Raw genomic sequence first — 14,534 nt, 5'->3', positions numbered from 1 at the left:
AATACACAATGATGTCATCGATGTACACAAAGCATAGCTTTCCTCTCAACTCCGCCAAAACACGCTCCATTAAACGTTGAAAGGAGGCTGCAGCGTTCCGCAGACCGATTGGCATGGCCTTAAACTGGAACAGGCCAAGAGATGTTATGAAAGCAGTCTTCGGCTTGCTCTCCTCTGCCATCGCCACCTGCCAGTAACCAGACTGCAAGTCCAAAGAACTGAACCAGGAGGCACCTTCCAGGGATTCAAGGATGTCGTGAATGATGGGCATCGGATAAGCGTCTGGTAAGGTCTTGGCATTGACCCGCCTATAGTCCACACAAAACCTATAGGATCCATCAGGTTTGTTTACTAGGACCACAGGGGATGACCAAGCTGACTGCGATGGCTCAATGATCCCATCCACGAGCATTCTCTCCACATGGTCTTCGATGACCTTCTTCTTCAGAGGGGAGACACGATAAGCCTTGGATCGCACCGGCACTTCATCCTGCAGGAAGATGGTGTGTTTCTCCACCGATGTCTTCCCCAGTCTACTTGAGGTGACGGTGGGCCAGTCTCCCATGAGCTGGTGTAGCTCCTCCTGGCTGTCCGTGTCGTAGGGTGCCACTGACTCTCTCTGGACAGTGGAAGCCCAGCAACTTCTCATATCCCCTGGTGGTAAGGCGTAGTAGAGGCGAATGCCTGGTTGATACATGATGGAGGGAGCCTTGTCCCACAAACTGGAGTTGGGGTTCTGGCTTAAGAATGGATAATAGGTGTAACCTTTACCTGATTTCAACCCATACCTCTTCTTAGCCAGATCAAGAATGGCACCAGTTTCAGAAAGGAAGTCCAGCCCAAGGATTAATGGGAACACAAGATGGCGGTCCTGCATCACATGGGTGTCGATAGTGGTTTTCATACCGTGCCAGTCGAGGCAGAGACCTTTCTTTCCCAGAGCGTGGTGAGCTGTTCCATCGGCTAGGACAAATCCTTGTCTCTCTGCCGGTAAGAAGGTTTCGTCGGGTAACATGATCCGCTTCCACAGACTTTCCCTAATCAGCGTGTATGAACTCCCAGTGTCCACAACGGCTTCTACTGATATTCCCTTGATGGTAACCGGGACTAACAGGATCCTGGGTTATTTCTTTTTGTAGCCCTCGTGTTGTACTACTGAAAGCTCTGCTGTTTTCTGAGACTGCTTCTTCTCCTTCTTTCCCTGTTTTTCGGTACTTGCCTTCACCCTCTGCCAGTACTCCTGGGATCCTGAGAAGTCCTTCTCCACCATGGAACCCACCTTCACCAGCTGGGTCACTGTCGTCACAGTCCCCCTCAGGCAGCCAGCCACTTTTGGGTTGAGATTACTCAGGATGCGTCTCACTATCTCGTCCTCTGGCATGTCTCGCTTCCATTTGAGACATAGTGCACGATAATCTTAAGTCCCTGAGACATTGTTCTGGTTTCTGCACCATGGCCCTCAATCTCTCCTCTACTTCAGTCATGTAGTCGGAGGGAAGGAAAGCAGACATGAAGGCACTCTTAAATGAGACCCAGTCATGAACTTGGCTTTTTTCAGCCTTCCACCAGCTGAGTGCTGGCCCCTTGAAGACAGAAGACAGTGCTCCTAAGAGTTCCGGGTTGGAGAGGGGTCTGAGCCCAAGGAAGTTCTCACACTCTTCGACGAAGGCAAGGACATCAGAAGTTTCAGTTGTGGTGCCGAAGGTAGGAAACTCCAACTTCACGGGAGGTTTGGAGTACGACGGAGAGGAGAGTGAATGTGCACCAGGCAGACTATGGGATCTAGGGGGTGCTATGGAGCTGACATCTGTAGAAACCGCTACATTTCTGGTTCGGTTTGCCACAGGAGTGCTTGTTGGTCTTAAGCCATCAAGCTCCTTCTTCCATTTGTCATCCCTACGTAACATACAGTTCACTGTCTCTCTTTCTAGTCGCTGTATGCTTGCCGCAGTTCCCTTGTCCACCTTGGCTAGGGCAGTGTCAATGGATTTCCTTAGGTGGGTCTCTCTATTCAGGGCACTGTCTACAGAATCTCTGAAATTAGTTTCCAGCTTAACCACCTGTTCCTTCAGAGAATTCACCTCACCTTTAAGTTCCCCATAATCAGCCTTCATAGCATTCACTAGGTCTTTAAGCTGGCCAAAATCAGCCTGTGTAACATACTGTATTCCCTGTCTGTCACCAGTAACATTTGATTCAGCCTCAACCCCAACACCATCACCACCCCCCTCCTCCTCGTCATCATCATCATCATCATCATCATCATCATCATCATCATCATTATCATCGTTATTTTCAACAAGTGCTTTAACGTTTTTTTTTTCAATTTGATTAGGCTGAAAGCAGTGCACTTCAATAAATCAATAGCAAATAAACACAGCCAGAAATAAAGCACGAAAGTTTGTGTCAAGTTTAACCCTTTTATCTAAATCAAATGACAAAAAAATAATACATGCATTGCAAAAGTAGCAGATCGTGAAGCCCGACGGTAAAGTCCGCGTCTCGCGCACGCTCCTATTGTTCAAGGTTCAAGGTCTTTATTAGTGTCCCAAAAGGGCAATTAGGTTTACAGCAAAGAGGTAGTAGTAGTTTAAAACATACAGACAGTACAGGACAACAAGGACGTGAGACATCATAGCATAAACAGAAACCTGGGCGCTCTAGTGCAAGTATAGAAAGACAATAAAAAATAAAAAATAAAGGCTACATCCAGAAAGTGCTTCGATATAAAGTGCTGGCATAAAGTGCTTGTTCGTGCACCATTGTCAGACAAAATAAAAGCTCACAAGGAACTATATTGTTCCAATATAGTTCCTTGTGGCGTCTCCCAAACGCTCCCCCCAAAACAGCACGAAAAAAATTAATCCAAAAGAAATCCAAAAGCAAAAGTAATCCTCTCCAGAAGCGGAATAATCCAAAGAAACGTCAGATCTCCACGGAGAAAAGAAAAGTATATCCACGCTGGATATAAACACAAAATAAACGGTCTCACCAATAGAAGAATGTCCTCAGCGTCTCTTCCCTTTAACGGTGAGTATTGACAGATAATGTGGCCTTTGCTATTTTCCACTGATAGCTTAGAGGAACAGACAAATACTTAATCAAACTAAACCAGGTCTCCCGTGGACTCCCTGACGGTTTGTCTCTGTCATTTCTTTTCCCCCCGAGGGCCGGCAACTTCTGCACACTATATGGTGCGTCCGTCATTCACAGACCCATCAATCAATGTCAATCAATCCATCACAATCCATCAAAATGAAAGCATAAACATATAAACCCCCCGAACAATAACAAAATGAAAACATAACCATCACAAAAGATAGGACCTTACCCTTAAAGGATGGCGTTAATTTAAGGAATATTTTAATTCATAGGCATAAACTTTTAAATGCCATTATAAAACTAAATCCTCTTTTACACATGTGTGGCAGCGCTACACACTGACCGCTGACCACTGACCACAGACCGTTGTCACAAACATAACATCTGGACCTGTGAGGCACCGTTGATCCAATCCACACAGTTGACACAAACACTGTTCAGAGGTCTGTCATGACAATAGTTCCACCTAAAACCTAGATTACACACATATGTGACTACAGCAGTGTTTAACACTTTAAATAGCCATAACTCAGTGACCATTGCTTTGATCAGCGCAATATAGGCGTTAATTTAAAATTAGCCAATCTACAAGTTCACAACTTGTCAAAATGTGTCAGGTTGTGAGCTTGTAAATTAGTTGGGCTATTTAAAAAACAATAGCTGATCTGCAAGCTCACAACGCCTGACATCGTGACACATTCTGAGTTGGTAGATTGGCTCGTAGATTGTCTAAACTTTAAACAAAATACAAAAATAGTAGATCTACAAGCTCATGACGCCTCACATTGTGACACATTGTGAGCTTGGAGATTAGCCATATTTCAAAAATAGCTGATCTACAAGCTCACAAGGCTTAGGATTGAGTTTGTATTTTTGCTATATATGAATCGGCTTGTACATTGTCTATATTTCAAAATAGGAACTGAGAACTTTTCATTTCATATTTTAGACATTTTATTTATTCTAATAATTTAGACAATAAATCAGATCATATGAAATAACTTAATAGTATTTTCATTATTTAATATTTACTTTTACTTCTGCTTGAGTCATTATTTAAAGTTTCAGTTTGTGATTACTATACTGTCTGTCTGTCTGTCTGTCTGTCTGTCTGTCTGTCTGTCTGTCTGTCTGTCTGTCTGTCTGTCTGTCTGTCTGTCTGTCTGTCTGTCTGTCTCAAAGAACCTTCTCTGAACCATTAACCACTTAAACCCCTGCATCCCATGTTGACATGTCTTAATACGTGAACATTCCGCGAAAATAGCAGATCTACAAGCTCACAACGCATCACATTGTGACATGGCTGTGAGCTAGTAGCAGTGGTGGAAAAAGTACTCAATTTGTTAACTTAAGTAAAAGTATCAATACTGCAATGTAGAAATACAATGTTATAAGTTAAAGTCTGGCATTAAAAATGTACTTGAGTAAAAGTACAAAAGTGTTGGTATAAAAATGTACTTAAAGTATCAAAAGTAAAAGTACACATTATGCAGAATGGCTGAAATGCAAATGTCTTAAATGTATAGGGCTGAAGTGGTTAATGTATGTTTTGTAATAATAATCAAAATCTACAAAGTAACTAGTACCTAAAGTTTTCAAATACTTGAAGTAGTGCAGTAAAAGTACAATATTTGCCAATGAGATGTAGTGGATTAGAAGTAAAAGTACAGAAAATTGGAAGTACTCCTGTACAGTAAAAGTACCTCAAAATTGTAAGTACAGTACTTGAATAAATGTACTTAGTTACTTTTCACCACTGGCTAGTAGTTTGGCTATTTTCAGTGGTGTAAAGTAACTAAGTACATTTACTCAAGTATAGTTCTCAAGTACAATTTAAAGGTATTTTTTACTTAACTGGAGTATTTCCAGTTTTCACTAGGCTTACTTTTACTTCTACTCCACTCTCTCATAGGCAAATACTGTACTTTTACTCCACTACAATTACATGAAAACTTTAGTTACTAGTTACTTTGTAGATTTAGATTATTATTACAAAACATACATTAACCACTTCAGCCCTATATACATTTAAGCCATTTGAAAATAGCAGATCTACAAGCAGCTTGTAGATCTGCTATTTTTAAAAGATTTTAAAAGATTTTATACATTTGAAATCTTGTGAAATGGGATATTCTGCATATTGAGTACTTTTACTTTTGTGCTTTGTACTCAAGTATATTTTGAATTCCGGACTTTAACTTGTAACAGAGTATTTTTATATTGCAGTATTGATACTTTTACTTAAGTAAAAAACGTGAGTACTTTTTACACCACTGGCTGTTTTTGACAGAGATTTGGTGTAGAGGGAAAAACTGAGCAGACCAAGTACAGAGCCCTGGGAGACACCGGTCGATGAAGGGTTAAAGTGGTTAATGGTTCTTTATAGCATTGGTTCTCAAAGTGGGGTCCGGGGACCCCCAAGGGTCCTTGGGGGGTTCCAGGGGGTCCCCAGCTAAATGTTTAAAACAGCATCACAATCATTTTAACAAATTTATTAGACCCTCCAGAAAAATGCGTTTATGCGATCGCAGAATTTACCGCATAATCAGCAAAATGGCGCATAATTATGCGGAGGTAACGTTTTTTCAAAAAGGCCGCATCGCATCGCATAATATGTGCATCGCATCACATAGTATGCGCATCGCATAATACGCACATCGCATAATACGCGCATCGCATAATACGCACATCGCATCACATAATATGCGCATCGCATCGCATAATACGCACATCGCATCACATAATACGCACATCGCATCACATAATACGCACATCGCATCGCATAATACGCACATCGCATCACATAATATGCGCATCGCATCGCATAATATGCGCATCGCATCACATAATACGCGAATCGCATCACATAATACGCACATCGCATCACATAATACGCACATCGCATCACATAATACGCGAATCGCATCACATAATACGCACATCGCATCACATAATACGCGAATCGCATCACATAATACGCACATCGCATCGCATAATACGCACATCGCATCGCATAATACGCACATCGCATCACATAATATGCGCATCGCATCGCATAATACACGCATCGCATAATACGCGCATCGCATCGCATAATACGCACATCGCATCACATAATATGCGCATCGCATCACATAATATGCGCATCGCATCGCATAATACGCACATCGCATCGCATCACATAATATGCGCATCGCATCACATAATACGCACATCGCATCGCATAATATGCGCATCGTATCACATAATACGCACATCGCATCGCATCACATAATATGCGCATCGCATCACATAATACGCACATCGCATCACATAATATGCGCATCGCATCACATAATATGCGCATCGCATCACATAATACGCACATCGCATCGCATAATACGCACATCGCATCACATAATACGCACATCGCATCACATAATACGCACATCGCATCACATAATATGCGCATCGCATCACATAATACGCACATCGCATCACATAATATGCGCATCGCATCACATAATATGCGCATCGCATCACATAATACGCACATCGCATCACATAATATGCGCATCGCATCACATAATATGCGCATCGCATCACATAATACGCGCATCGCATCGCATCGCATCACATAATATGCGCATCACATCACATAATACGCACATCGCATCACATAATATGCGCATCGCATCACATAATATGCGCATCGCATCACATAATACGCGCATCGCATCGCATAATACGCACATCGCATCACATAATACGCACATCGCATCGCATCGCATAATACGCACATCGCATCACATAATATGCGCATCGCATCGCATCACATAATACGCACATCGCATCACATAATATGCGCATCGCATCACATAATACGCACATCGCATCACATAATACGCGAATCGCATCACATAATACGCACATCGCATCGCATAATACGCACATCGCATCGCATAATACGCACATCGCATCACATAATATGCGCATCGCATCGCATAATACACGCATCGCATAATACGCGCATCGCATCGCATAATACGCACATCGCATCACATAATATGCGCATCGCATCACATAATATGCGCATCGCATCGCATAATACGCACATCGCATCGCATCACATAATATGCGCATCGCATCACATAATACGCACATCGCATCGCATAATATGCGCATCGTATCACATAATACGCACATCGCATCGCATCACATAATATGCGCATCGCATCACATAATACGCACATCGCATCACATAATATGCGCATCGCATCACATAATATGCGCATCGCATCACATAATACGCACATCGCATCACATAATATGCGCATCGCATCACATAATACGCACATCGCATCACATAATATGCGCATCGCATCACATAATATGCGCATCGCATCACATAATACGCACATCGCATCACATAATATGCGCATCGCATCACATAATATGCGCATCGCATCACATAATACGCGCATCGCATCGCATCGCATCACATAATATGCGCATCACATCACATAATACGCACATCGCATCACATAATATGCGCATCGCATCACATAATATGCGCATCGCATCACATAATACGCGCATCGCATCGCATAATACGCACATCGCATCACATAATACGCACATCGCATCGCATCGCATAATACGCACATCGCATCACATAATATGCGCATCGCATCGCATCACATAATACGCACATCGCATCACATAATATGCGCATCGCATCGCATAATACGCACATCGCATCGCATAATACGCACATCGCATCGCATAATACGCACATCGCATCACATAATATGCGCATCGCATCACATAATACGCACATCGCATCACATAATACGCACATCGCATCACATAATACGCACATCGCATCACATAATACGCACATCGCATCACATAATACGCACATCGCATCACATAATACGCACATCGCATCGCATAATACGTACATCGCATCGCATAATATGCGCATCGCATCACATAATACGCACATCGCATCACATAATACGCACATCGCATCACATAATACGCACATCGCATCACATAATACGCACATCGCATCACATAATACGCACATCGCATCACATAATACGCACATCGCATCACATAATACGCACATCGCATCACATAATACGCACATCGCATCACATAATACGCACATCGCATCACATAATACGCACATCGCATCGCATAATACGTACATCGCATCGCATAATATGCGCATCGCATCACATAATACGCACATCGCATCACATAATACGCACATCGCATCACATAATACGCACATCGCATCACATAATACGCACATCGCATCACATAATACGCACATCGCATCACATAATACGCACATCGCATCACATAATACGCACATCGCATCACATAATACGCACATCGCATCACATAATACGCACATCGCATCACATAATACGCACATCGCATCGCATAATACGTACATCGCATCGCATAATATGCGCATCGCATCACATAATACGCACATCGCATCACATAATACGCACATCGCATCACATAATACGCACATCGCATCACATAATATGCGCATCGCATCACATAATACGCACATCGCATCACATAATACGCACATCGCATCACATAATACGCACATCGCATCACATAATACGCACATCGCATCACATAATACGCACATCGCATCACATAATACGCACATCGCATCACATAATACGCACATCGCATCGCATAATACGTACATCGCATCGCATAATATGCGCATCGCATCACATAATACGCACATCGCATCACATAATACGCACATCGCATCACATAATACGCACATCGCATCACATAATACGCACATCGCATCACATAATACGCACATCGCATCACATAATACGCACATCGCATCACATAATACGCACATCGCATCACATAATACGCACATCGCATCGCATAATACGTACATCGCATCGCATAATATGCGCATCGCATCACATAATACGCACATCGCATCACATAATACGCACATCGCATCACATAATACGCACATCGCATCACATAATACGCACATCGCATCACATAATACGCACATCGCATCACATAATACGCACATCGCATCACATAATACGCACATCGCATCACATAATACGCACATCGCATCACATAATACGCACATCGCATCACATAATACGCACATCGCATCACATAATACGCACATCGCATCACATAATACGCACATCGCATCACATAATACGCACATCGCATCACATAATACGCACATCGCATCACATAATACGCACATCGCATCACATAATACGCACATCGCATCACATAATACGCACATCGCATCACATAATACGCACATCGCATCACATAATACGCACATCGCATCACATAATACGCACATCGCATCACATAATACGCACATCGCATCACATAATACGCACATCGCATCACATAATACGCACATCGCATCGCATAATACGTACATCGCATCGCATAATATGCGCATCGCATCACATAATACGCACATCGCATCACATAATACGCACATCGCATCACATAATACGCACATCGCATCACATAATACGCACATCGCATCACATAATACGCACATCGCATCACATAATACGCACATCGCATCACATAATACGCACATCGCATCACATAATACGCACATCGCATCACATAATACGCACATCGCATCACATAATACGCACATCGCATCGCATAATACGTACATCGCATCGCATAATATGCGCATCGCATCACATAATACGCACATCGCATCACATAATACGCACATCGCATCACATAATACGCACATCGCATCACATAATACGCACATCGCATCACATAATACGCACATCGCATCACATAATACGCACATCGCATCGCATAATACGTACATCGCATCGCATAATATGCGCATCGCATCACATAATACGCACATCGCATCACATAATACGCACATCGCATCACATAATACGCACATCGCATCACATAATACGCACATCGCATCACATAATACGCACATCGCATCACATAATACGCACATCGCATCACATAATACGCACATCGCATCACATAATACGCACATCGCATCGCATAATACGTACATCGCATCGCATAATATGCGCATCGCATCACATAATACGCACATCGCATCACATAATACGCACATCGCATCACATAATACGCACATCGCATCACATAATACGCACATCGCATCACATAATACGCACATCGCATCACATAATACGCACATCGCATCACATAATACGCACATCGCATCACATAATACGCACATCGCATCACATAATACGCACATCGCATCACATAATACGCACATCGCATCGCATAATACGTACATCGCATCGCATAATATGCGCATCGCATCACATAATACGCACATCGCATCACATAATACGCACATCGCATCACATAATACGCACATCGCATCGCATAATACGCACATCGCATCGCATATTTCCGTATATTTCGCAACTTTTAACATATTTCGCATTTTTCGCAACTTTTCGCATATCGCATATTTCGCATATTGCCGCATATTTCACAATTTTCCGCATATATTGCAACTTCCCGCAATTTCATCACATAAAATTGCAAAAAAAAACGCATATTTCGTCGCAAAATAGAGGATTTTAGTCCGCATAATCAAGAGTTTTAGCCCACGTTTTTCTGGAGGGTCTAATTTATACATATTTTATATGTTGGCTGTTTAAAAATAGTAGATCTACAAGTTCACAGTGCGGCACATTGTTATACATAAATCTTCTCTTCTGGGGGTCCCTGGCACAAAACATGTTCAGATGGGGGTCCGCGGCCAAATATATAAAAATGCGGGGGTCCTTGACACTAAAAACTTTGAGAACTACTGCTTTATAGAAGCATTTAAATAGTTAAATAATTGTTCTTTAAAGAACTGTGTGTGTGTGTGTGTGTGTGTGTGTGTGTGTGTGTGTGTGTGTCACTCAGTGAATGATGTGTTTAATGTTTATTGTGTTGTTTTTCTCATCAGATTATCATCCTCTCACACTGGACACAAACACAACACACAGAACCCTCTATCTGTCTGAGAACAACAGGAAGGTGACAAATGACAGACGGGGTCATCAGTATCCTCCTCATCCTGACAGGTTTGATGGAAAGCAACAGGTTCTGTGTTCAGAGGGTCTGACTGGACGCTGTTACTGGGAGGTAGAGTGGGAGGGTTATATGGTTTCTATAGCAGTGACTGACAGAGGAATCAGCAGGAAAGGAGAGGGTAGAGACTGTGTGCTTGGATACAATGACATGTCCTGGAGTCTGCACTGTAGTGGAGAACAGTACGGTAACAGGTACAGTGTCATACACAATAGTAAGCAGACTCTCCTCCCTGTCAGTCCCTCTAGAGGCTCTAAGAGAGTAGCAGTGTATCTAGACTGTTCTGCTGGAACTCTGTCATTCTATAAAATATCAGAGGACATTCTGATACACCTGTACACCTTCAGTGACACATTCACTGATCCTCTCTATGCTGGGTTCAATGTTCTCTCCTCCTTCTCCACCTCCTCAGTGTGTCTGTGTGAGCAGAGATAGAGTCTCTATGTGAGGGTGACATCAGGTCGTCATGGTTACTCCACATGTCTGAGTGAGTCCAGGTTGTCATGGTTACCACGAGTACTTCAATCAGTAAATCAGTGTTTCTCAAACATTTTCATGTCGCGGACCCCCATATGAACATATTCTGTTCCAGGGACCCCCATATGAACATAGTCTGTTCCAGGGACCCCCATAGGCCGAGATATTTTTTTTAAAGTCACATTTTAACCCATTAACCCACATTTTAACCCATTAAGCATCTGTGTCACTTTTTAGATTTCTTTAGGCTATTCAAAAATAGCAGATCTACAAGCTCATAGCGCGGCACCGAGTGCCGCGCTATGAGCTTGTAGATCTGCTATTTTTGTGAAATCATGAAAATGTGTGCAAATCTTTAAATATATATATTTTTTATTTTATTGTATTATTTAGAAATCATTTTTTTATCGGCCTCAGGTCTTAAAGGACGACTTCACCCATTTTCAACCTCTCTTCATATAATAGGCCCTCACTAATGTCCATGATAAAATGTTTAAAAAAAAATCTACTTGGTCTGTGTCTCATAGGAGGACTGTGGACAGTCCAGAAACCCGTCTACCAGTGACATCATCATTAGGCAGGATTTTTTTTTTCCAACAAGATTTAAAACATTTTATTTAGATTTTTATTAACGTGAGAACAATGGCTTCTTTTATTGCATTGCAACTTTCCAGGAATACAAAGCCTGCCGTTTCTATTAGCTTGGATTCCCCATCGATGATGTCACTGGTAGACAGGTTTCTGAACTGTCCACAGCTCTCCTATGAGACACAGACTGAGTAGGAAAACATGGTACCGTTTTATCATGAGCATTAGTGTTTATATTATATGAATATAGGTTGAAAATGGGTGAAGTCGTCCTTTAATGGGTTAATAAGAAAAACTGCCCCTGGGGGTCCCCAGACCACACTTTGAGAAACACTGATCTAGACACTGTTTCTCAACATCAGGTCCGGGGCCCACTAGGGGTCCATATGGACTCTTACAGCAGTGGTTCTCAAACCTGTTCAAGTCAAGGACCCCCAGATTAATATGTGTTTGGGCTGCAGACCCCCATCTGAAAACGTGTTGTGTCAGGGACCCCCATCTGAAAACGTGTTGTGCCAGGGACCCCCATCTGAAAATGTGTTGTGTCAGGGACCCCCATCTGAAAATGTGTTGTGTCAGGGACCCCCAGAAGAGAAGATTTATGTTTACCAGAAAAATCTAAATTATTCTAAATGTTCCAAACTTTTCTCTTTTTGCAGCACTTTGTGCCGCGCTGTGAGCTTGTAGATCTGATGTTTTTGTGTAGCCAACACATAACATTATAAAGTGGTTAAAATGATTGTGATGCTATGATAACTACTTTATCTGGGGACCCCCTGTGTTAACTACTTTATCTGGGGACCCCCTGGAACCTTCATAATGTTTCATTTCATGTGTTATTGTACGATCATTAAAGATGACATCATCTTCTCAGAGAGAGAGAGAGAGATTAAGGTCATTTGTAGAATAAACTGTAATTGTTTAATAAATGTTTTGAAAGTCTGTCGTTGTTCCTGTGTTATTAATATCATTAATACAATACTACAATACTAATATTATTATTATTATTATTAGGACATTATTTATGTTACATGCAGTGGTGGAAAGTAAGTACATTTACTCAAGTACTGTATATATCTTTTTACTTTACTGGAGTATTTCCAATTTATTTTTTACAGTTTTACTTCTACTCCATTATTCAATTCAATTCAATTCAATCTTTATTCAAGACACACACAGGGGGGTCCATAGTGAGGAACACTTAAAACATATCAAAACAAAACAAAACAATAAATAAACAAGGCAGGACTTTTAGCCTTATCTCTGCACACACAGGCTAGAGCGCCAGTGTCTCGATAGCTTAGATGACAGCCTAACAGAGCTCTTGGCAAGATTAGAGAGTGATACAACGATGCTGTTCACCCAATCTATACATCAGGTTTGGTAATACAGCAGGGCAAGTGGGTACATTTATTTCTACAAACATTTGACTGGCACTACAGCATCTTGGGGCTTTGAGCAGGAGCCTCATATCAGTCTTTATAGGTCACTGTCATTTTTTGCAGACTGCCCTTTTTGTAGCGTCGCCACGGAGTGCAGTAAGCTTTAAAAAGTGAGATTTTCACTGGAGCTGAGCAGAAATTGAATTTGCGAACATACGCACGTTGGCTTGAGCATATAGTTTACGGCGCTGTCTAGAAATATCTCTGTCATCAGATAAGGTCATTTGTTATAAAATGACCTAGATATTTGGTCTCCTTGCACTCTTTCAGTGTCATACCAGACAGATAGAAGTCAGGAAAAAACAGCTTACTGTCTTCCTTACTTCTCACCATCAGAGTTATGCTGTTTTTTGCGTTGTACTTGATATCATAATCAATGCCATACTGTGAGCACACTCTTAGTAACTGCTGGAGACCAGCACTACTAGGACATAGGACCACCAAGTCATCTGCAAACATGAGGTGGTTGATGATACTGTCACCAATGATACACCCTGTTTTACAGGCATTCAATTGTACAGATAAATCATCCATAAAAACATTAAAAAGGAATGGAGATAAAATGCTGCCTTGTCTTACCCCATTGGTCACATGGAATGGGGCGGAGATAGAGTTACCCCATTTAACCAGCATAGTCTGGCGTGAATACCAGTAAACCAGAATCCTTATCAAATATCTGGGGGGCCCTCGCAGACATAATTTATTAAAAAGTTTACAGTGACTGACTCTGTCAAAAGCTTTGGATGCACTGATAAAACAACTAAATACAGTGGTGTTTTGACTTGAGTATTT

At 41.9% G+C, this 14,534-nt stretch overlaps 1 protein-coding gene and 1 long non-coding RNA gene across 3 annotated transcripts in view; one reads left to right on the top strand and one right to left on the bottom strand.

Annotated features, from left to right (window-relative positions):
- The window catches only part of LOC311039202, a 765,206-nt gene that overhangs the window by 176,287 nt on the left and 574,385 nt on the right, over positions 1-14,534 (bottom strand). The window lies entirely within an intron of this gene.
- The window catches only part of LOC311039184 (NACHT, LRR and PYD domains-containing protein 12-like), a 121,075-nt gene that overhangs the window by 46,224 nt on the left and 60,317 nt on the right, over positions 1-14,534 (top strand). The window contains exon 13 of one of the 2 annotated variants that reach the window (XM_084048854.1): positions 11,111-11,950. The exons of the other annotated variant lie outside the window; for it this stretch is intronic. Coding sequence (XP_083904980.1) covers positions 11,111-11,670 — 560 coding nt within the window. The 3' untranslated portion in view covers positions 11,671-11,950. Of the gene's footprint in view, positions 1-11,110; positions 11,951-14,534 lie in introns of those variants that run through there. 2 annotated transcript variants of the gene reach the window in all.

The sequence above is a fragment of the Gymnoscopelus microlampas genome (assembly GCF_963454915.1).
Source record: "Gymnoscopelus microlampas genome assembly, chromosome: 22".
NCBI lineage: Eukaryota > Metazoa > Chordata > Actinopteri > Myctophiformes > Myctophidae > Gymnoscopelus > Gymnoscopelus microlampas.
This window is presented reverse-complemented; position numbering and strand designations above follow the sequence as displayed.